Source organism: Salarias fasciatus, chromosome 16 (genome assembly GCF_902148845.1).
Source record: "Salarias fasciatus chromosome 16, fSalaFa1.1, whole genome shotgun sequence".
Taxonomy (NCBI): domain Eukaryota; kingdom Metazoa; phylum Chordata; class Actinopteri; order Blenniiformes; family Blenniidae; genus Salarias; species Salarias fasciatus.
In genome coordinates, this window is record NC_043760.1 from 32175132 (window position 1) to 32197489 (window position 22358).

Below are 22358 nucleotides of genomic sequence, written 5' to 3' on the forward strand. Positions count from 1 at the left end.
CCCACTGAGTAAATAGTGCCAGCTTAATTAGTAATATTTTTATCAGTTTTGTTTTGCTGCTTCAGTAGTTCAGCCTAAACAGTCATTCACATGCTCACTAAACGGGGACGATGGCTGCCATGCGAAAGGAGAAGGCTTTCTCTTGGTTAACCTGTGCTGTTTGCCGTCGTGGTCAGGTGGACACAGTGAAGCGTCTGCTCATCAAGAAGCTGCCGCCCGTCCTGGCCATCCAGCTGAAGCGCTTTGACTACGACTGGGAGAGGGAGTGTGCCATCAAGTTCAACGACTACTTCGAGTTTCCCCGGGAGCTGGACATGGAGCCGTACACGGTAGCAGGCGTGGCCAAGCTGGAGGGCGACGACGTCAACCCAGAGAACCAGGTGATCCAGCAGAACGAGCCGTCGGAGCCCACGCCGCCCGGAAGCTCCAAGTACCGTCTGGTGGGAGTGCTGGTCCACTCAGGCCAGGCCAGCGGGGGACACTACTATTCCTACATAATCCAGAGGAACGGGGGCGACGGCGAGAAGAACCGCTGGTATAAGTTTGACGACGGGGATGTGACGGAGTGCAAGATGGACGACGAGGAGGAGATGAAGAACCAGTGCTTCGGAGGGGAGTACATGGGCGAGGTGTTCGACCACATGATGAAGAGGATGTCGTACCGGAGGCAGAAGCGCTGGTGGAACGCCTACATCCTGTTCTATGAGCGCATGGACTCTCTGGACAAGGACAGCGAGCTGGTCAAGTACATCTCCGAGCTGACCATCTCCTCCACCAAGCCCCAGCAGGTCAAGATGCCCGGCGTCATCGAGTGCAGCGTCCGCAAGCAGAACGTCCAATTCATGCACAACCGAATGCAATACAGCCTGGAATATTTCCAGTTCATTAAGAAACTTCTGACCTGTAACAGTGTCTATTTAAACCCTCCTCCAGGTAGGCATCCTTTTTGATCATTGGTTTTGCTGCTAGTGTATTTATTTAGATTATTAGATCTAAGGTTCACCCTAGTTGTTGCAAATGTCATGACATCTAATGTAGATGCACAGAATGGAGTGCGATTCTTCAATATCCCCTCGACCTTTCAGCAATGACTCATTTGAAATCGTATCTCAGCTATAGATGACTAACCTTCTCTCTTACTGATGTAACCACTATCATACAGATTGATTTACAAACCTTGGCTTGTTCTCGACATAAAGAATATTTGAAGTGGCAGCAGGACGCATCCCAGCTTCTTCCCATGAAGAAAATAATTGCTGTGTTGTAGTTTATGAGAGGCTGCCGAGAACTACTGGACAGTAAAAGCACCAATGAATTAATGATTAGGCAGAGCCTAATCATGTTTCACATAAAATACGCATCTGAGGGAAGTCATCTCTGCAAGACTGTTCTTTCTCAGACCAGAATGACCTTTTCAGCATAAGTATTTCACCTTCTGACCCAACCAGGCCTGCCTCACATTGATTCTGATATGGTATCTTATCGTTTTTACTACTCAATATAAATCCAACAGGACTGGAAATGTTTGGAATATTTTACTCCGATCATTTTGGACCACACTGTGTGCAAAACACTGTTTCTAAATGTTATTCTTGATCCATCTTTATGTATGTCTTACTCGATTCTAAGATTTTGGAATGAAGTTTTAAAAATAACTTGATGTTTTTTCGTCCGTTCCAACTGAAAACAATCTTCTTCGTATTCTGGGCTAAATAAATACAGATCTGAGCTGAAATAGTCTAGATCGGCATCGGTATCTCCCAGTAGTTTAAGCAAGATGCGTGTCCTGTGTGCACTGTGTTGTTATATATCGAAACTTTGTCAGAGTCAGAAACTTCCTGTGTGGTTGACATGATTTAAGAGAAATGAGTACAAAGTAGGTTTTTTAGATCAGGGGAAGCTGCACAGCTTCTCAGGTTCTGATGTGAAGGTGGACACGGCGACGTGAACGTGGTGCTGGAGGCGTTTATACTGTGTGAGTAACAGCTGTTCTCTCTTTATCAGGACAAGACCACCTTCTGCCAGAGGCAGAGGAGATTGCTATGATTAGTGCTCAGCTGGCTGCTCGCTTCCTCTTCAGCACAGGTTTTCACACCAAGAAAGTGGTACGGGGTCCTGCCAGTGACTGGTGAGCCTCGTCTGCCTCTCTCCTGTGGGTGGGGTTTCATTTGATGCGTGTGTGTTAGTTTCCAGCCTCATGGATAAACCTTCCCCTCCAGGTATGACGCCCTCTGCATCCTGCTGAGACACAGTAAGAATGTACGCTATTGGTTTGCACACAACGTCCTGTTCGCTTACCCCAACCGCTTCTCGGAGTACCTGCTCGAGTGCCCGAGCGCCGAGGTCCGCGGCGCCTTCGCGAAGCTCATCGTCTTCATCGCTCACTTCTCCCTGCAAGACGGACCCTGCCCCTCCCCCACCGCCTCGCCAGGACCCTCGGCTCCGGTTGGCGTCTGGTTCTCTCTAGGCATTAGTGCGGCTGTTGGGCTGTGATTTGACGTGGGATTGTTTGTGTTGCAGGGCTGTGATAACCTCAGTCTCAGTGACCACTTGTTGAGAGCTGTCCTCAACCTGCTCAGAAGAGAGGTCTCTGAACACGGCCGTCACCTGCAGCAGTACTTCAACCTCTTTGTCATGTACGCCAATCTGGGTAAGCGGCACGCAGACATCACCCGCCTGTCAAGTGCATCTGCCTCCTGCTCGATTGTGACATTTATGCAGATAATAACGAAGGTGTTTGAGACTCTGAACGCTGCTTTCTCTCGCTTTGCCGCTCTCCTCTCAGGACTGGCAGAAAAGACGCAGCTCCTCAAGCTGAACGTTCCTGCCACCTTCATGTTGGTCGCCCTTGACGAGGGTCCCGGCCCGCCCATTAAGTACCAGTACGCCGAGCTGGGCAAGCTGTACACTGTGGTCTCCCAGCTGGTCCGCTGCTGCGACGTCTCCTCTCGCATGCAGTCCTCCATCAATGGTAAGTTTTCTGCTTCAACCCAAGAAACAATCTGCTGTTACGTTTGGGGCCCAATGAAGATTCTCATCCTTGCTCAGGACTCGGTGACTGACACACCAGCCGCTCTGAGTGACTGCTGTGTAGCATAGCTTAGAGCTGAGGGCGATTATTCAGCAAGAAGCATTGCTTTAGGTGTGCCTCCAATGCCAGACATGAATTTCTCTCCTATGCTTGGTTCAGGTAACCCTCCCCTCCCGAACCCTTACGGAGACACCAATCTGACGGCGCCGGTGATGCCGGTGCAGCAGCTGGTAGGAGAGCTCCTCTTCGTGAGGACCAGCTACGTCAAGAAGATCATCGAGGACTGCAGCAACTCCGAGGAGACGGTGAAGCTGCTCCGCTTCAGCTGCTGGGAGAACCCTCAGTTCTCCTCCACCGTGCTCAGTGAGCTGCTCTGGCAGGTAAACGTCCTCGTGCTTCATCCTGCTAACTGACCGTCTGGATGCGAGTCTGTACGCGCTTTACCTGCTTGTTTCCTGCCTGCAGGTGGCGTACTCCTACACCTATGAGCTGAGGCCTTACCTGGACCTGCTGCTACAGATCCTGCTCATCGAGGACTCCTGGCAAACACACAGGTCAGACTAAGAGCTTGACATTTGAAGAAACAATGAGTAGAAAGCTGTGGACACGCCAATATGTCCCCTTTGATCTTAATCTCAGATTGGGTGTGCTGCTGTTGTCAGACATTTTAGTCAATGAAAATACAGGAAGAATCAAAAATAAGCTTTGAAGCTTTAATGTTTAATTCAGTGGTGTCTAACCCTGGTCCTGGAAAGCCCTGCATATTTCAGATGTCTCTTTGTGACCTGAATCTAATGATTAATTCATCAGTAACCTCTGAAGACTCGACAAGAAGCTCCTCATGGAGTAAGGTGTTACTTAAAACAGGAGAAGACTGAAAACATGTAGGAGGAGGGCCCCCGGGACTCTGCAGGACCAGGATAAATCCCAAACCTGATCGTCTGAATAGGATGAACTCTTAAGTAGGATTACGACTGGAGAAAGATAAATGTAATCCGGTGTTGTTTGTAATCAGTGGACCAAAGTGATTTGTGGTGATCATGGATTTTTCTAAATTACATTCAGGGGGTGACGGTGCAATGCCTCAATCCAAGGGATGTTTTGTTCTGTTTATTCTTGTATCTGGCACACAATGTGATGTGGGGTTTTTTTTGTTTTTGTTTTGTTTTGTTTTTTAAATAAGGAAATAAATCCAATGAGTGCTTTCTGTTTTGGCTTGTAGGATCCACAATGTACTGAAGGGAATTCCTGATGACAGAGATGGGCTTTTCGACACCATCCAGCGCTCCAAGAACCACTACCAGAAACGGGCCTATCAGTGCATCAAGTGCATGGTGGCTCTCTTCAGCAACTGCTCTGTGGCCTATCAGATCCTCCAGGTGCGCCGACTGAGCTTGATCTGCTTCCAGCTGCTGTTTTCACTGCTCGGACTTCAGCGGTCGAGTGGTATTTCGGTCTGTATGTGAACTAATGGCCGTGTTTGTGTTCCCGTGTCCGTGTGCGAACAGAGCAACGGCGACCTCAAGCGGAAGTGGACGTGGGCCGTGGAGTGGCTCGGAGACGAGCTGGAGAGGAGGCCCTACACAGGAAACCCCCAGTACACCTACAACAACTGGTCGCCTCCGGTCCAGAGCAACGAGACCTCCAACGGATACTTCCTGGAGCGTTCACACAGCGCACGCATGACGCTGGCCAAGGCCTGCGAGCTGTGTCCCGAGGAGGTGAGAACACCGAGATTTCACTTTTTACTCTCACAGTTTGTCTTTATCATCGGTGTTTTACTTTGAGACGACACAGACAAGTCCCACAGACAGATGTTTGTCACATCACAGTAGCCCGCTGCATGGTGTAACCTGACCTGCAGTCCACTGAGTATTTATGAGTGCTGGAGCTAAAACACTTTGTGAACTTCTTTCCTTTTTTTTCTTTTCTTTCTTTCAATAGTTTTGATGACGTGCTGCAGGAGTGATGTTTTTTTTATTCTTCAACACAGAAGCTGGACTCTGGTTCCTTCAAATGTTCCCTGATCATTAAGGGACCGATGCAGATTTTGGGCAGTTTTTGTTTTTATGTCTATTACAGTTCTGCTCAAATCGCCAGAATTTAGACGACTGATTTATTAAATACAAGCTGATCACTTTGCTTCTTCATCATCATGACAGATAAATCTTGTATTTTCAGGTGGATGTAGAGAATTCACCTCTTCTACAAGTCTTTGCTCTTCACAATACGAGCATACTTAATATGATCAGTACACAGAGAGCAAAGTTTGAGTAGTTGGTAACAGTATAAATAGCCCTTGATGCCATTGATACAGGTTTATGTTAAGATTTGATCTTTTCTCAATCCATACTCAACGTAATATCAGAGGAGATATCTTGTACAGCTGTTAAGTGCCAGATTGTTCCAAACCAGGATGATTTTGTATGAAATCTGTTGTCCTTGACAACTTTTGCTGCCTTCAGCAGGATTTCACCGACTCTTCCTTATACCTTGACTTTCCTGCCAGTTTATTTTCAGTACTTTATTGGACCAGGCGGCCTGCTGGCTTTGGCAGCGTGACACTGTTTAACTTTTCCTGCGGTGTCGCCTCAGTAAACCTTGTCATCAGACACTTGAAGAGGTGGAGAAAGTTCAAACCCAACAGGAGATTTTAGGGTTCAGTTTGTGCTGATCCAGATCACAAACCTGTTACCATCAGTTTGAAGGAGCCAGAATTGGAAATCCAGACTTCAGTGTTTGGGACTCGCTGCTGCAGCACCGTACTTCTATCATGTCGTTGTCTCAGTGTTGTGATTTTTACCTGTTGCTTATTTAGTGAGATGTAACAGAATCTGAATGTAAAGAAGTTTATGAATCTGTCGTCATATTTAGATTCATGTATTGTTTTATAGCAGAGGTGTCCAATTCTGGTCCTGGAGGGCCGCAGTGCTGCATGCTATTTGAACGTCTCCCTGCTCCAACACACCGGGAGCCGCGATGTCACGGTGTGTTGGAGCTCGGACGCGCTGAAAGCATGCAGGACGGTGATCCTCGAGTCCACAATTCAACACTTCCAGCCGACAGTTATGACATGCTTACCTTGCTGAATATGTTTTGTTTTCATGGCTGCAGTTCACAGTACACACATTTTTTTCCTTCTTCTTTTGTTCTCACTTAAAAATGAGTTACTTGTATATTTCTATGGTGAAAAGTCTCGTCAAATGACACACTTCTCCTGTAATATTCCATACACAGCTCAAGTGTACTCAGGGAAGCCCAGGGAAGGTCAGTATTCCAGGCACCACGACATGAAGGAAAGAAACTAAACCAAATCTGTTCAAAGAATCCGTAGAGAAACACTGAATCGCTGCCCAGAGTTTAGCCCTCCAACACATGTCAATTTCTCAGTTAGAAAAGAAACAACTCACAGTTTTAGAGCTTCTTCATGGCATGTTTTCAAATGTTAGTGAGCCCAGATCCGTTCATCACTCGCTCAGATTTGTGTGTTTCTTTTCTCGTACATTTAGTCCTGAAAGCCGGACGGTCAGTTAGATGGGCTGTGACTATGAATCAGAGTATAGACGCCCCTGTTGAGTGTTTCAGTGAATCTCAGAGTGAGGTGCTGTGTATGTAACAGTCATGTGTGCAGCTGCACACAGTCAACAGGTCTTTGTCCTCCGCTTGTCCTGCTGCCCAGTCCCTCTGGTTGGCCACAGCGACAGTCCCGACAGCCAGTCTCTCCGTCTCACTTTAGCCCTCTTCTGCCAGTTTACGCTCCCTCGCCCTGCCAACAGGCCAATACTGCCGGTCATCTGCGGTTTAACGCCTCAGCTCTGCTCCTCCAATAAGCATCAGTTACAGTATTTATTGATAGAATATATTTTTGCTCGTAGTACTTTCTCCACTGTCTCGTGTCCAACTTCACAAACAGTGACTTCAGAGCATAACGGCTCCTGAGGAGACAAATGAGTTCAGTTAGAGTCATTAAGATTATTTTAAAGGAGAAATACTATGTTTTTTATACTTCATTCTTTAATGTTGAAACGTCACTCCTGGTTGGGACTGGGGCTGGGGCAGCAGCAGACAGAGGAGGGCAGAGTTTTGCTTATTGATTCACCGGAAGTGTTGACGAAATACCAACAAACGTATAATCAAACAGTGAATTCTAAAACATAGTGATCCGGAGTCCGTGTTGTTGAATTGCAGTTATCGTCAGGGAAAATGTCACTGAACAGTTGTCCAAGTTTGTCATGTTAGGAGGTCACATACCTGTGGTGACAGGCGTGTTTTACCTGCAGCAGATGCTTGATGATCTCTGTAGTTATATGGGAAAGGAGACATATTGGTTTTGTCAGTCTGCCCAGAAAAGAGAGAGAGGAAGAGGCTGTTTTCACTCTTTTGCCCTTCATTAAATAACAAATTAGAAGCAGCAATTGGAGGAAATGTGATCGTTAAGAAAAGATGCGCTGGCTGTGGAGAGATTCATGAGCACCTTCCTAAAGCTCCTGCACACACAGCCTAATCTCACTCAAACCACATTTACTGAGAGCAGGAAAGCAGAAATTGGTGTTTCTCGCGCAGCCTGCTCACTCTCAGAGCCAGCAGTGTAGTTCACACACCTGACCTTAAACACTGTACGCATGTGATTTGTTCAGGCAAACAACAGCTTGTATTTTCACATTAATACGGTCGGGGAGATTCCCGTTGATCTGTGATAATGTGTGTTTGGTGTATTGTAGGAGCCCGATGAGCAGGAGGCGCCTGACGATCAGGACTCATCCCCTCCTGAGGACACGTCTTTGTACCCACACTCTCCTGGAACCGCCCAGTTTCAGCAGGTAGTGTCTCACAGTCCGGTTCACGTCCTGTCTGTGAGACGCTGGACGCCGTTCAGACGACTGTATCAAGTCTGATTATTGCTACGGTTTCAGAAATTACTCCTCATTTGAATCAAAAGTTACAATCTGAACATTTCTGGCCTGTGAATCGGTGATACTTGAGTATTTTCAGATTTGTAATGAGCTGAGCTCTGGCTGCAGCCTGAGGCTGTTTGGTTGGTGCTGGTCTTCACCTCATGCCCCCTCCTGTCATGTTTCTCCCCTGCAGAACAACCACCCCCATGGGCAGCCGTACACCGGACCCGCTGCTCAGCACATGAACAACCCCCAGCGCCCCGGTCCCGCCTCCGCCCCGACCCCGGGCCCGACTCAGACCCCCACCCCAGGCCCCGGGCCCACTCCTGGCCCGGGCCCGCGAGCACAAGAGAACTGGGAGGGCACTGAGGAGGTCGCCCCGGCCCCCACCTCCACCCCAGCGCCTGCCCCGCCTAAGGAGTAACGCCCCCTCCCTCCTCTGCTGTGCCTCGAGCCTCCATCGTCCCGCTCTCCTTCCTCTCTCTCTCTGTCTCTCTCTCTCTGGCCCCAGGACAGGGCAGAGCCAGGCCTTCCATCCCCTCTCCAGGCCCCTCCCCTCCCCGTGGCAGCCTGCGGGAGGCGCTCTTCCCTGGCCTGGAGTCGCCTGACTGCGTGGCGGGGGCCTGCCGGCGGCCGCAGAGGCGAGGGAGTGGACAAGAGTTCTAATTAAGAAAAACCAATTTACCCAGAGCTGACGATGCTGATGTGCTTGTCTACATGACGAAAAAGGTGTACATAGTATGTTAATGTTTTTGACTGTTCAGATCCCCCAGTAGCATAACTGTGTGGTTTGCTGGCGGGAAATGTTGCAGATATTACGGAAAAACAAAGTGGATATTATAAATAAGAAAAATTCCCAAAAAAAACTGTAAGAAGACAACGACTCCTCTTTGTTTTCTCACCCATGCTCAGCAGTAAAGTTTGTTCCACCATCGGACGGTTACTGGTCATTCAACTGTAGAAGGACGCATCGTTATCATATTATTCTTCTGACGCTCCTTGGCAACCTGATGACCCATGCCAGATCAACTCACGAGCTGTGGCTGGTTTTCGTGTGAGATGTGGATTGGTTGGGTGGACTTTGACGGTGTTCGGTTGATGTGAAAAAGCATTGATGCAACATTGTTCTGAACTCATTGCCTTTCTTTCTTTTTCTTTTTTTTTTCTTTCTCTTTTTTTTGTTCGTTCTGGTAATTAATTCAACCCTTTTTGAAGCTCTAGTTAATATGCTGTAACATTTAGCATGGCTTCTCACCAGAATAGTGTAGCCCAAGGGAAGACTTGTGATCATAACAACCTTAAAGCTGTTCTTAATCCACATCTCCAGAGGGGTGTTGTTACCCTCCTTTAGGTTTTTCTTTTTTCTTTTTTTCTTTTTTTTTTCTTTTCTACTCATCTTACCCTATCTACAACGAGGGCGGTATTTTGAACCAATGTATGAATAAGTGGCTTTTCAATTGCACATTATAATCCTCCAACTTCACATTTGGCAGTAAGTTTCGGTGGGTTAGACAGCTTAGCTTTCATCTATAGGAAACCTGAACAACGAACACATATGCAACAGAACCGCTGCACTGGGCTGTCTGGTGTATCATAGACTGTGTGGTTTGCTTCTGTCTCTTCAGTAGAGCCGAGTCGTAGGCAGACTCGTCGCCCGTCGGCCTCCTTTCTGCCGCGGAGCCGCTCGGGTTTGGAGCGACGGACCCTGAGCGGCGGCGGGACCCCCGTGCGCCCCCCTCCCCTCCCCACCCCCCCGACCCATGCAGAGTAGGTCCCACCACCGGGTTTTACCGTAAGAATAGCGGCTGGATAGTCAACTCGAGCTAATTCTGTAGGAGTAAAAGGTAAACATCAGTAAATACTGTATTTAATTGGTAACTTGAATGCGTGTATTTTTTGGATTTCGTTTTCTTTCTTTTTTTTTCTTTTTTTTTTTTTTTTTGTCAAAAACATACCAAATACTCCTGCAAATGAAAATATTCTGCCCACCGTATTATATTTAAATATTTTGCTCTTATTTTATAGAATTTATTTTGTTGTATTTCACTAAAAATAGAATTTGATTTAAGAGGAACATTTTTGTCCTTGTGTTATTTTTAAAGAAGATATTGACTGTACAGAGTTCTGCGCCCTGTTTTTTGCCGACTTTTGTTTTGGCCATGGTGTGACGTTGAATTCTGGAGCTACAGTCGCCATGTGGACTTTCACTTTGTGAGGTTTTTTGTGCACAGAAATATAACAAAAAAAGCATTGCGCCCTTAGCAAATAAAGAACATGGAATCTTGCCTGTGTCTCATTTTTAACACGGAGGGATAATCGTCCCTGGATGCTGGGTCTGTTCTGTGACGTTACGGTGAGACTTCTCTCCTCCCTGGTTTGACATGTGGGATATTTGCATGTTTCTGTACGTGAACATGGGTTTTCTTCCTCAGAAGAACAGTGAGTTCACGGCTGACTCTGAATGTACTTGGTTTATCTTCATTTACACGTGGAATCCCATTGAGGCGCCTGTCCGTTACAAGAGAGAGAGAACATGTTGGTGTGTTTCTGTGACGGACTGAGGACACGAGAACCAGGAATCCTGCCTCTCACCAGAGGAACGGGATCAGCTCCAGGTGCATAGAACAGCTGCAGAAGAGGGATGGATTCATGATTTTTATAGTTTTATTCAAGAGAACTAGAGGATGTGATAGAATTATCACTGTACTTTTACGTGCAAGAAGCCAGTGTTTTTTTGTTTGTCCTTTTGTGTGTGTTGTTTGTGAATGTAGAAATTCTATTGTAAATTGATTAGGAGCTGAATGTAGGTTTAGTGATCACCTTGTTTTATTGCTCATCCCTGAGATTTTCCACGTAGGACCTTTTCCACATCAAGAGAAACAAATGCTGGCCTAATTTTTTAATCATGCTGGGGCTGTACTGTGTCTCCAAATGTTTCAGGTTTAAGTCCCAGTTAAGTTTGGAGACGTTCCTATGTGGAGTTTTAATGTTATCCCTGCTCTTGTGTGCATTTCTCTTTGTACTCGGGTATCTGCCCAACTTCCAAAACCTTACATTGAGTTTGATCGGTGTGATTGTGAGTGTGTGGCGATCATCGGACTCTCATTGTTCTGCCTGATGGAGGAATCAACAAGCCGGTTTGGAAATTGTAAGGAGTAAAATAATGTTTCTGTTCAAACAGAAAGTAAAAGTAACTCGAGAAACATGAAACACTCTTGAAGAACGGTTCCAGTGTAACCATCTAAGTACTGAAAGTAGTGGCCTTGAGGTTATAGAGCAGCAGAGTAGGTTTGAATGCTGCAGTGGTGACCTGAACATAGCATGACCTTTGACCCCCATCGGCTCTCCAGAGTGGTGACCGTCATGTTGCTGGCTACTGCATCCTAAAACTGATGAGTAAAAGCCAGATCTCCCAGTAGGGATTGGCGAAGTGTGATCCATTTTAATTGGATACTGTATTGTTTCTCAGTCCTGGTGTCGCAGATTTAAATGTAAAGTTATTTTATCAAACAGCAACACTGAAACAGTCTCAGTAGTTGTGAAAATCAAATAAAACCCCCTTTGTCCACTGGCACTTCAAAATAAATGAATGAATACGCTGGATTGAGCCTACATTTCCCATCAGCCCCTTCGCCGAGTCCACCGGATGTAAACCGCTGTTTCTCCCTTTCACGTCCTCTTTCCGTCAGCGGAGTTTAGGTAGGGAAGCTACTCTCTCATCCTGCTTCACAATCTGCTCTAAATCATCGCTTTTTCATAACATCCATTCTAAATCAATGTCGCTGGGCGTACAGCAGATGACTGACCGTAGGGCCGGGTGGTTATTGGGAGGACAGCCTTGAGTTTTGGGTGTTTTAGCGGCTGTTGTGTGCGGCAGCGGGGTGACATGGCGCCGGAGCCGCGGAGCTGGCGGCGCAGCGGCCGCTGTTTGATACGTGGAGCGGCGGGCTGTGAGTCTCTGAAGAGGCGCCCAGAAACATCCCGCCATGGGGAATCTGCTCTTATCTGGCTAATTTACTATAAAGTCAAAATAAGACAAAGTTCACCGGGAAGTTGACTGTTGACAGGGAGCTAACCCGTTAGCATGCTAAGCTAACTGGCTGACATCTTCACACACTGTAATGTTTAGAAGAGTTAAAGTTCTGATTGGACAGTCAAACTGTATAGACCATGTTTGGTAACTCTCAGTGTTACAGTAAATATTTCCTCAAGGAGACTGGCAGCTTTACATACATGTAGTTTTTACTTCAGTGGTTAATTCTTGAGTTTACATTTGATTATCTTGAGATATTTGATTGTATTACTTCCTGACTTTGTGTGTGGCTTAATGGCAGCTGTAAAAGTTTTTGTTAACTGATATAGACCAGATTTCTCTTAGTGTTCACTGTAAAGCACAGTGTTTAATATAACGAGAATGATTCCATCAAGGACATTAACCCTCGCAGACCACGTCGCAATGTTAAAGTTGTTGTAGTTTAATGTGAATTTAACTCTTCTCTCACTGCCGACTGTTTCAGAACACGATGGGACGTGTGATCAGGGGACAGAGAAAAGGTGCGGGCTCCGTGTTCAAAGCCCACGTCAAGCACAGAAAAGGTGCCGCTAAACTCCGCCACATTGACTTCGCTGAACGCCATGGTTACATCAAGGGGATCGTGAAGGTGAGTGGTCCTCCTCCAGGCGGGTTTTGGTTTTGCCGGTTGATTCTGAGTGGGAGGTGACGCCTGTTACCGTCTTCTTCTGTCAGGATATCATCCATGACCCCGGCCGTGGCGCCCCCCTGGCCAAAGTGGCTTTCCGTGACCCATACCGGTTCAAGAAGAGGACCGAACTCTTCATCGCTGCTGAGGGCATCCACACCGGACAGTTCATCTACTGCGGCAAGAAGGGTGAGGTGGCCAGGTGGATTCTTACGTCCACATTTACAGCTCGGCGTTACATGTTCTCCGATTTCATCGGAGTCACGGCCTTCTTACACTGTTGAGTCCGCCATGATGTTTTGTTTTTTTTTTTCAAGCACAAAGTCAAACAATCATCACCCTCTGCTTCAAATGGTCTGAGTGATGAAAGACAAAAGCCGTTTGAACTTTTTCTCTGCTCTCGGTCTCTTCTGGGAAATACTGACAGTAGAACTGAACTTGGCTCATCAGACTTTATTTTAACATCGGCGTGCTGTAAGACATCCACAGTCCAGCAGCCTGTGATAAACCAGACTGGTGTTGAGTCAAGAAGGGGATTTAATTCAGCTTAATTTCTGTAGCGCCAAATACAACATAGTCATTTCTAGGCTGCTTTTACAGAGAAAACCCAACATATTCACACAAGCAAGCATAAGCCACTGTGGAAAGGAAAAAACTCCCTTTTAAAGGAAGAAGCCTTTTCCGAACCAGGCTCAGAGGTAGTGGCTTTCTGATATTCCTGTTTGGGGTGAGGTAATAGAAAGGGAGGAAAGAAAAGGGCAGTATCGTCTCAGGATGTTTAACATCTCTGGATTCGTGACGGTATGTTCAGAGACTCTTGGAATCCTCCAGCAGGACAGTGTCTGACCACCAAGCTGTGATTTATGTGGGAGAAACTTTTGACTTGTTTTAATGTGAAATTCAATATGAGGTGGTATAATGGTCTGAGTGTGAAATAGACTTGAATTGATGATAAACATTGAATAAGATATATTGAATTCTTACTTGGATCAAATTCCACTGCTTCAGTTGAAACACTTCGTCACAATTACAAAAGCCAGAGTGATCTATTGAACATCGTTGTGAATCATTGCTGCTTTTTGTGTTTTTTTCTATTTGTTATCTTGAAATTTCTACTTGAGTCCTTCACTTTTGTCATGTTATAAAGATGTGAAAACACGATAAAATAAAAGACTGGAGGACAAGATGTGAGGTAGAGAATTTTCACGGAGTCAAAGCACATAAAGCGATTTAAAGTAGCTTTGAAGGGGCGAATCAATGTTGAGGTGTGTCGATTGTTTTGATGGGTTTGGGGGACGTGTTGGGAACAAACTGCATGAACCTGACGGTTCTGCATTGAGACTGGCACCACTGAGGGGAATCGGTTTGAATCCGACTGACTTTTTGTTTGAAAGCTTGTTTCTGTCGTATTTTACTGGCAACATTTTCTCTGAAGCTTTGTTGCCTACAAAGTACCGTTAATATCAGATCTTTTGGTTAAATGTGGAATGTTAAGCTTCTAGGAAATATTAATGGTCATCTCAGCCTCTTCGCCTCGTGTCTGAATGTTCATGCTCTCATCTTACTGTGCAGTACGTTGGTTTTGAACGTTAGATTATCTAAACCTGTGGTTTGCAAATGACTGGATTTTGCATCATGTATTCACCATGAACCTCGTGTTTCTCTCCTGACGTCCACAGCTCAGCTGAACATCGGTAATGTCTTGCCCGTGGGCACCATGCCTGAGGGAACCATCATCTGCTGCCTGGAGGAGAAGCCCGGCGACAGAGGCAAGCTGGCCCGCGCTTCAGGGAACTACGCCACAGTCATCTCCCACAACCCCGAGACCAGGAAGTCCAGGGTCAAGCTGCCCTCCGGCGCCAAGAAGGTCATCGCCTCGGCCAACAGAGCCGTCGTCGGTACGAACGCCGACGCCCGTCGTCGCACCGCTGAGCGATCCGATCTGGGAATGGTACCGATCACCTGTGCGGCTGCCGGTGTGTTGCAGGTGTCGTCGCCGGAGGCGGTCGTATTGACAAGCCCATCCTGAAGGCCGGGCGCGCCTACCACAAGTACAAGGCCAAGAGGAACTGCTGGCCGCGCGTCCGTGGTGTGGCCATGAACGTGAGTATCACACGAGCTTTAAGGTCGCGGTTTGGAGAACGCCGGGGTCCTCGGACCGCTTGGCAGAGTCCGGGCTCGTTCGTGGAGGAGATGTTTGTCAAACAGGCTTTTGTTTAGCGGCTCCAGTGTGTTGGTCACTGACGGTTCGTCCTTCTGTCCCTGCAGCCCGTCGAGCATCCCTTCGGTGGTGGTAACCATCAGCATATTGGCAAACCCTCCACGATCAGGAGGGACGCCCCTGCTGGTCGCAAGGTCGGTCTGATTGCTGCCCGTCGTACAGGCAGACTGCGCGGAACGAAGACCGTCCAGGAGAAGGAGAACTAGATCTGACTGTCTTGATAATAAAATATGTTCCAAAAGAGTTTGACTCCTGCCGTCATTTCTTCTCCCGCAAAAACATAAATGAGGATTAACACACTCCTGCTGTCTTTACTGAGCCACCATAAGGGGCGGAGCCCCTGCAGGGGGCGTGGCCAAGAGCCTGAAGAGGTCAGAAAGTTCAACTCTCTCTAGAGTCTTTACTTTTTCAAAGCTCTTCAGTGTGAGGCGGAGGTCTCAGACGGCAGAGTTCTGGTCCTGTCGGGTCTCTGAGCTGACCTGAGGGCCACATTGTTCTGCATGGGGAGGCGAGACCTTTACCCCGAGTCTGATAATATGGACCGTGAAATGTGCATACCTCAGTGATACCGCCGAACTCCTTCCTGTGAGGTCAGACAAAATCCAGATCATGGTTCAACTCTGATAACGAACTCAGATCAGCTGCAAGAAAAGATGTGGTTTGGTTTTTGATTGACTGTTAAATTAACGGTCAAACTGTTAAAAAAAAAAATATTTTTTTTTTCAGCTGAAAGCTTTGAGCTTAATAGTTGATAGCTGGTTGTTTATTTTTAATATATTTTTCAAACATTTGTTTTAAGGGTTGCTGAGTTGTCACTATTATATTTGAGTCTGAACGTCAGGAAATACATAAGCTGCAGATTTGGACCAGAATAAACCTGCAAAAAATAACATGTCAATAAGACCAAAAGTGGAGTTGAGTTTTTCCTTCAGTAAAGGTTGTAATGCAGAGAATGAATGCAGAGACGTTGTGTTGAATTTACTGAAAACCTCCCATGGAGCTGCAGGGATGAAGACACTCCTGAAGATGGCACCAAAATCTCACCGGTGAGATCAATGAAACCCTGAAGTCTCAGTTTCTGGCCTTTTTTAGTTGCTTCAGTTTAAAGAAAAGCAGATTAAACTGTTGACTCCTTCATCAAGTCAAACAGACTGAAAATCATGGAAAATTTCATTTAAATGCAACATTTCATTTATGTTTTAGACAAAAAAAGATGCACGATTCTAATAAATGTCTCTTTAGAGATTTACTTTAAATGTCCAGTCTCTTTAACATGAAGCTTAAAAGTAACTTATAACCAACAGATCCGCCTTTAACGCTGTAAATTAAATGTCTCTCCATTGCTGCTTTTTCTAAATCTCAGTCAAAGCTTTCGTCAGGTTAACCCCACATTAGCAGGTGTGAGAAAGCTGATTGTGTTGTGAGTAAAATGAATCAAATAGTTGCCTTTAGGTGTGTTTTCTTGCAGAGTTTCAGTGAATTATCATCAGATCTCTGTATTTTAATCTCCGCACCCCTAAAGAAGAAGAAGAGCGGATCAACAGATGCTTCAGAGCATCCTGCTGAAGGAACAATGCTGCTGTGATTAATGGCACAAACACACACACACACACACACACACACGGCTGACACTGCCAGTGATTAATCTGCGGCTCACTGATTATGATGCTGCATTGTTTTGTGCAGTCCCACAGGTAAAACATGCATAAATACAGAGCTCAGAAACATATGCGTGATTCTTGGCGTTCTTGTTTCAACCCTCTGAGGAGAACACACACCTCCGAGTAATGCGCAGGAAGCAAACGGTCAGAAACACACACTCTGGCTTCTTACCGCTTTTTAACACATATAAGCTTTTTTTTTTTTTTTTTTAATGATCAGTGATCATAAAAACACAAACACTCTGAGAAGCCCGAGAGGCCGGAGCGGCCGTGGAACAAGGAGGCGGTGACCTCTGACCTCTGACCCCCCCAGTGGTGGAATAACCTTCGGCCTCCGATTGAGGAGAAACTGCAGAGACCTGCAGATGTGACAACACAGCTCCATTCTGCTGTCCAACAACTAAACGCCCTGTGCGTGTGTGTGTGCGCGCGTGTGTGTGTGTGTGTGTGTGTGTGTGTTAGCAGCCTCTTCATCATTAATACAGTTATCTTTGCCAGATCTGGGCCAAAACAGAACAATGGGACAAAACAGTGAAACAGTGAAACCACCTGAGATTCTCCTGAGCAAGAAAACAAACACAAACAACAGCTCCTGATGGTCGGAACGTCTTGTTTCACTTCACGCATGTCAGAGCGATCACCTCTTTCTCTCAAGGACGTCAGCTTCATCCTACTCATGTACAAATCATCCCTTCAAATGTGCTTTCAGATGATCAGACTGCTTTTATAATCATAAATACTGACTAGAACACAAACTGAATCCACACTCAAACATTTAATCTGCTTTAAAGAAAAGCTTTCTTTGATGAGAAGACAGTCAGACAAAAGGCTAAATATCTTCCAAAGTGTAAAACCAAGTCCCATTGTCCTGATTGTCCTGGTTCAGAGGCATTTGAGAGGCTAGATACCTGACTCCCTGCGACAGACAAACCTACAATGAACACAGTAAAAAGCGTTTTTGGTCCAGCTCTTTCCTGAAGCAACTGTCGCTAAACTCAAGTGGAAAAAAATGCATCAACAGAAAAACATGGGGTCATATGTGGAATATGAATCGCTGCATACATCATGAATATGAGTAACTACCATAAGCAATGAAAGTTCAGCCGTGGACTTCCTGTCCCCGGTTCCCATCGTGTCCATGGGACGGACTGAGGCGATGTTTGTTTGTACAGAAACACACAAATACACACAACAACGAGGAGCTGAGGGTATCGTATCAAAGCAGGGTCGCCGGGGTCGAGCGTTCCTTGTTTGGCCTCAAAAACTCTGAATCCGGGGCGTGGCCGAGCGGCCGAGGCCGGGAGTGTGCATGTGAGGTGAAGACATGGCCGTGCACCTGAACCTGATGTTTACTGTTGGATTTATTCCAGCTGTGGCTCAGAGTTCATGACCATAGGTGGATGTCAGGGTGAAGAAACGTCTTCTTCTCCCCTCATGTCTCCGTTATTTATTTAATAAACTGTTCAGTATGTCATCATGGCCTTATTGTTTATTTCTTCTCAGCGTGTGGTTAAATGATCTGGACTTTTGTGCAGAAATGGAATATTACAGTATTTTGTTGCGTCCTGGCGAGAGCAGAGCAAACTCTGAGTATCATTATTAGGCCGGGGCCGAGTGGGATCAAAGGCAAGTCACGGTACCAGCTGGTAAACTCAGCAGCTCAGCTCCGCGCAGCGTCGCGCATGTGCCAAATCAAACATGCACGTCACGTAATCCGCCGGCGAAGCTGCCAAAGAACACCACCACCCGCATACCACATGTATTTCAAACAATTAGGGAAACCAGCCACAGGTTCCAGCAGGCACTTTCTCTGAGGATATCCCTTCTGACTGAACAGGGGTTCATTCTGTGTAAGGTCAGAACTGTTTATTTCACAAGGTTCCCGAACGGTACCTGAAAAAAAAAAAAAGGTGAAAGTAATTCCTCTTCAGGGTGGAGTAAAACGATTTGATTTTAAAATATGCCATTAAAAGCGTGGTGGATTGTCTTTTTACCCATTTATCTCACAGTTAAGGTGAATTTAGTAAAATGAACAGGTGGATCTGCTCAGACTCGAGCCATGTTGTTGGTTAAAGTCAGTTTTCAGTCCCCGTTCAAGGCATCACTCTTCTAGTCAATTCAATTAAATAAAAGCATCATTCCCTAATCGCCCCCATCATTCCTTTTTCACTAAGAAACCCCCCCTTATGGGAGTTCTCTCAGCCGCACTGAACCTTTATCTCGTATCGTGTCTCAGCTGTTGTTGGATTGGTCAGAAATCTGAAGTGTGAATACAGAAAAGCAAACATTTTATCTTCACTCGTAACAACTGTGTGACACAATGTCTGAAATCTAAATACTTCCAGGGCCTGATAATCAAGAAATATTATGTGCTTTATCTGAAATGACAAGATGGTCCTTTATTTCAGCTCCACTCACGTTAGTTTTTGTGTCCAACACTGTGTTAAAGCAAAAGAAGACAAAAGTAAATAAAAGATCTTTCCTTATAGAGACATACATGGTGAGGAGCTGCTAGGAAAACAGACCGTTATGAACCTTTGAAAGTTTATTGTTTTTTCTTTAAGGTGTTTTCATTTCAAATTTAAATTCATAATTTATAAAATATGTTTGTTTTTTTTTTAATTTTTGGGGCATGTTTGAATGCACGACCACATGGAAGATATATATCTATGTATGTATGTATATATATATATATATGTATGTATATATATATATATATATATATATATATATATATATATACACTTAGAATTTATTTTGCTTATTTGACTATTTGACTTATAATTTAATTGATTTTTTCTTCTTTTTTTCCCAACATTCTCTGCACATGTTGTGGTGTGTTTGATACAGATGTGTGTTGATTTTCCTACAGGTGTCGTGCAGACAGATGAGAGCAGCGTCTCTTATCCCCAACTTTTACAGAGAAAAACAAAACAACTGTAAACATTAATGAAGTGACTGTAACTGTCCAGAGAGACTCTGTGTGTGTGTGTGTGTGTGTGTGTGTGTGTGTGTGTGTGTGTGTGTGTGTGTGTGTGTGTGTGTGTGTGTGTGTGTGTGTGTGCGTGTGTGTTCTTGTTTGGAGGCCTCTGCCCCTGGAGACGAGAACAGCTGTTTTGCTCCAGAGGCATTATGGGTCTGTGTTGCCGTGGCGATGCCTCCAGTTACACCAGCTGTTCTACTCCTGGAGTCAACATCATCGCTACTGGCAACCACAACAAAAACAACAACAACATAGTCCAGGGTACATAACAGCTTCATTAGAGTATTTACTGTGTGTGTGTGTGTGTGTGTGTGTGTGTGTGTGTGTGTGTGTGTGTGTGTGTGTGTGTGTATAGGCAATGACCCAACACCATTCCCAATGGAAATCAGTTTCTTCAGCTTCCTTGTGGGGGCGCTCACACCCCAACCACACGGCGGCCATCTTTCCTGTGAAGGTGGCCTCTTCCTGCCATTCTGTCTCACTCCTTGTTTGTTTGTTTTAACTGAGTAAATAAACAGCGGGCTGGGTTATCTGGAGGCTGGTTGCCACGGAGACGGCCCTGAGTGCAGCTGTCAGCTGGATGAGGAAGACTTCCTGGTTGTCTGGGAGGGACATGAATGAACAGAGGAGATGTTGTCAGAAAAACAGTTGAGCTGAGATTTAGAGGGTGCGTTTGGTTGGCCTCAGCGCTCTGCGAGTCCGGCTGATGTGTTCGTGGCGGCCAGCCGAACCCCGGAGCGTCCACCTCCAGCGGAGCCATCATCAGTCTCAGCTGCAGCTGAACTCTCATCATATTTTTTGGGGCCTGGTTTAAATTAAAAACACACATTGCAGTGCATTCAGCTGAACAGGGCAGTTCTCATCATTTGAACACGTCCAAAAAAACCACTGCTGCAATGAAAATTGCTTCGCACTTCCTGAATTTTTGCGCCGCATCCCTGGCAGACGTCACTCAGTGTTTCAGGACAGTGTTCTCTCTCCCCGGTGAAAGGTGACTCCAGCTGTGACATCCTTCCGCGCACAGATACTGGCCGACTTCCTGTGACGACAGGAAGCATCGAGAAGCCACAACTGAGTGTGAGCAAACATCTGTTGCCGAGGGCAACCGTTTCCAAAACCACCTTCTATGTAAAACAGGAAGTCCACGGTGGTCGCCACGGTTACCAGGATATTCAACCAAAACCATCAGAGAGGAAGCGGCAGCGGCTGTACGGACAACTTCAACTAGCTTTTCCTTTCAACCACAGACACGTGTTCTGAAACCTCATTAAAGAACAACCAGAAACCCTCGAGAAGCTCGCTTAAAAACCAAAATCCGACCAAAACACAAACACACTGCATCAAATCGTGTCCAAAGTTAGATGTAGAGGCTGTGGACGGAGGTTGTACATTTTACACTAGATCAGTGTATTTTGACCTGAAACACATCCTGAGGCTGTGTGTGTGTGTGTGTGTGTGTGTGTGTGTGTGTGTGTGTGTGTGTGTGTGTGTGTGTGTGTGTGTGTGTGTGTGTGTGTGTCACGTGGTGAGTCCGTGCTGCCCTCAGGTCACCATGTGCTGGTGTCACACTGAAACTCCGGCAGTAGAAATGTTGAGGTGGGTTTCAGTCATGAGTCCTGGAGGTTCTGACAGGAAGCTGGTCTTCTGACTGGCTGAAGGAGGCGTTTGCCATTTCCCCTTATTGTTTCCTCAAGACCAAATACATGCCGTGTGGATAGTAATTATTATGACATGAAATTTTGAAAATATTTCTAATTGCTTTTCAAGTCTTCGTGTGGCCACTGAAACATGCGTTGTTTGAGATTCAACCCGCTTCAGGAGGGCGATCTGAATTCACACAACCAGAAAATGCTCACAGCAACAAAAAAACTGTACATTTTGTTCATTAATTCTTTCTGAATTGCCTGGATTTAAGCTACATTTATTGAGAAAAATGCCATTTTGATATCAAACTTTCAAAGTGGCCGATTGTGACATGAACCCTTCACTGTGTAGCTCCAAGGTGAAAGCTTAAAAACAAGAGATTTAATGTTGTCAGTGTACATGTCCCTTAATAATTTAAAGCATTACCTTTCCCTTATTTGTTCCTCTGGATTTTTCTTTAGAATCTGTCTTTTCTGTAGAATATGAACAGTTATTTTAATGTCTTTTTGCTCATTTTATTGATGCTGTAATAGTTCAGTTTGTTGAACAACCATTTTAAAGCAGGTCATGATTCTGTCCCAGACTGACTACAGACACACACACCACCACACACTCACACCTTTGGCACAATCAAGAGTCACAGATTACCTGACCAGCATGTCTTGAAGCGACAAACTGAATTTGGGATGGTGAACACTTTCTCCCGAACCGAAGAACAAAGGATTTCAGCTCAGAGAGAGTAAAGTTTTTCTGCTCGCCGTCGTTTGACTTGTGAGAGATTCTGAGAGTTTTACTGCACAAAACAGACCAAACAGTTCAAGATGAGCCGGATGATGTGGCCCCAGACTGGGCGGTATTTCCTCTGACTCCGCTGGTTTTTGGGGGATGCGGTACAGCTGTGTGTGTCACCGTGCGACAGCGCGCACACACACACACGCACACACACACAGGCCGCCCTCCGACACGGAGCCTCGCTTCAGGAGGGAGAGCGCTTCACCTCCAGCAGAGCCCGTTAATGAATCATCAGCAGTGGGAAGGCAGTCGGGGAGCTGTGGGAGGCATGGCAGCTGTTAATGCGAGAGGCTCTGTGTTGTACAGTTCGGGCGCAGCCGGGCGTCACACTGCAGGCCCCGTCTTGACGCCGACGCCGCCGGTTCCCGTCCCGGAGACGGCCGGGGTGGAATCCACCAACGAGGCTCCCGGTCGGTGACAGCAGCCTCTGA

At 46.1% G+C, this 22358-nt stretch overlaps 2 protein-coding genes across 8 annotated transcripts in view; both read left to right on the forward strand.

Annotated features, from left to right (window-relative positions):
* usp9 (ubiquitin specific peptidase 9) overlaps positions 1-10211 on the forward strand; it is a 38151-nt gene extending 27940 nt beyond the window's left edge. For 4 of the 7 annotated variants that reach the window (XM_030111167.1, XM_030111169.1, XM_030111171.1 and 1 more), the window contains 12 exons: positions 177-933; positions 2005-2128; positions 2220-2445; positions 2521-2650; positions 2786-2971; positions 3191-3411; positions 3497-3585; positions 4254-4410; positions 4540-4752; positions 6269-6298; positions 7753-7851; positions 8120-10211. In XM_030111167.1, the coding sequence (XP_029967027.1) occupies positions 177-933; positions 2005-2128; positions 2220-2445; positions 2521-2650; positions 2786-2971; positions 3191-3411; positions 3497-3585; positions 4254-4410; positions 4540-4752; positions 6269-6298; positions 7753-7851; positions 8120-8350 (2463 nt within the window). In that variant the 3' untranslated portion in view covers positions 8351-10211. The remainder of the gene's footprint in view (positions 1-176; positions 934-2004; positions 2129-2219; positions 2446-2520; positions 2651-2785; positions 2972-3190; positions 3412-3496; positions 3586-4253; positions 4411-4539; positions 4753-6268; positions 6299-7752; positions 7852-8119) is intronic. The other 3 variants (XM_030111172.1, XM_030111173.1, XM_030111170.1) reach the window with 1 other exon arrangement.
* A 2198-nt stretch (positions 10212-12409) lies between these two features.
* Positions 12410-15090, forward strand: rpl8 (ribosomal protein L8). Its single transcript, XM_030112413.1, has 5 exons — positions 12410-12587; positions 12674-12815; positions 14306-14524; positions 14614-14729; positions 14895-15090. The coding sequence occupies exons 1-5, from the start codon at positions 12450-12452 to the stop codon at positions 15051-15053; spliced, it is 774 nt and encodes a 257-aa protein (XP_029968273.1). The 5' UTR covers positions 12410-12449; the 3' UTR covers positions 15054-15090.
* The last annotated feature ends 7268 nt before the right edge of the window (positions 15091-22358 follow it).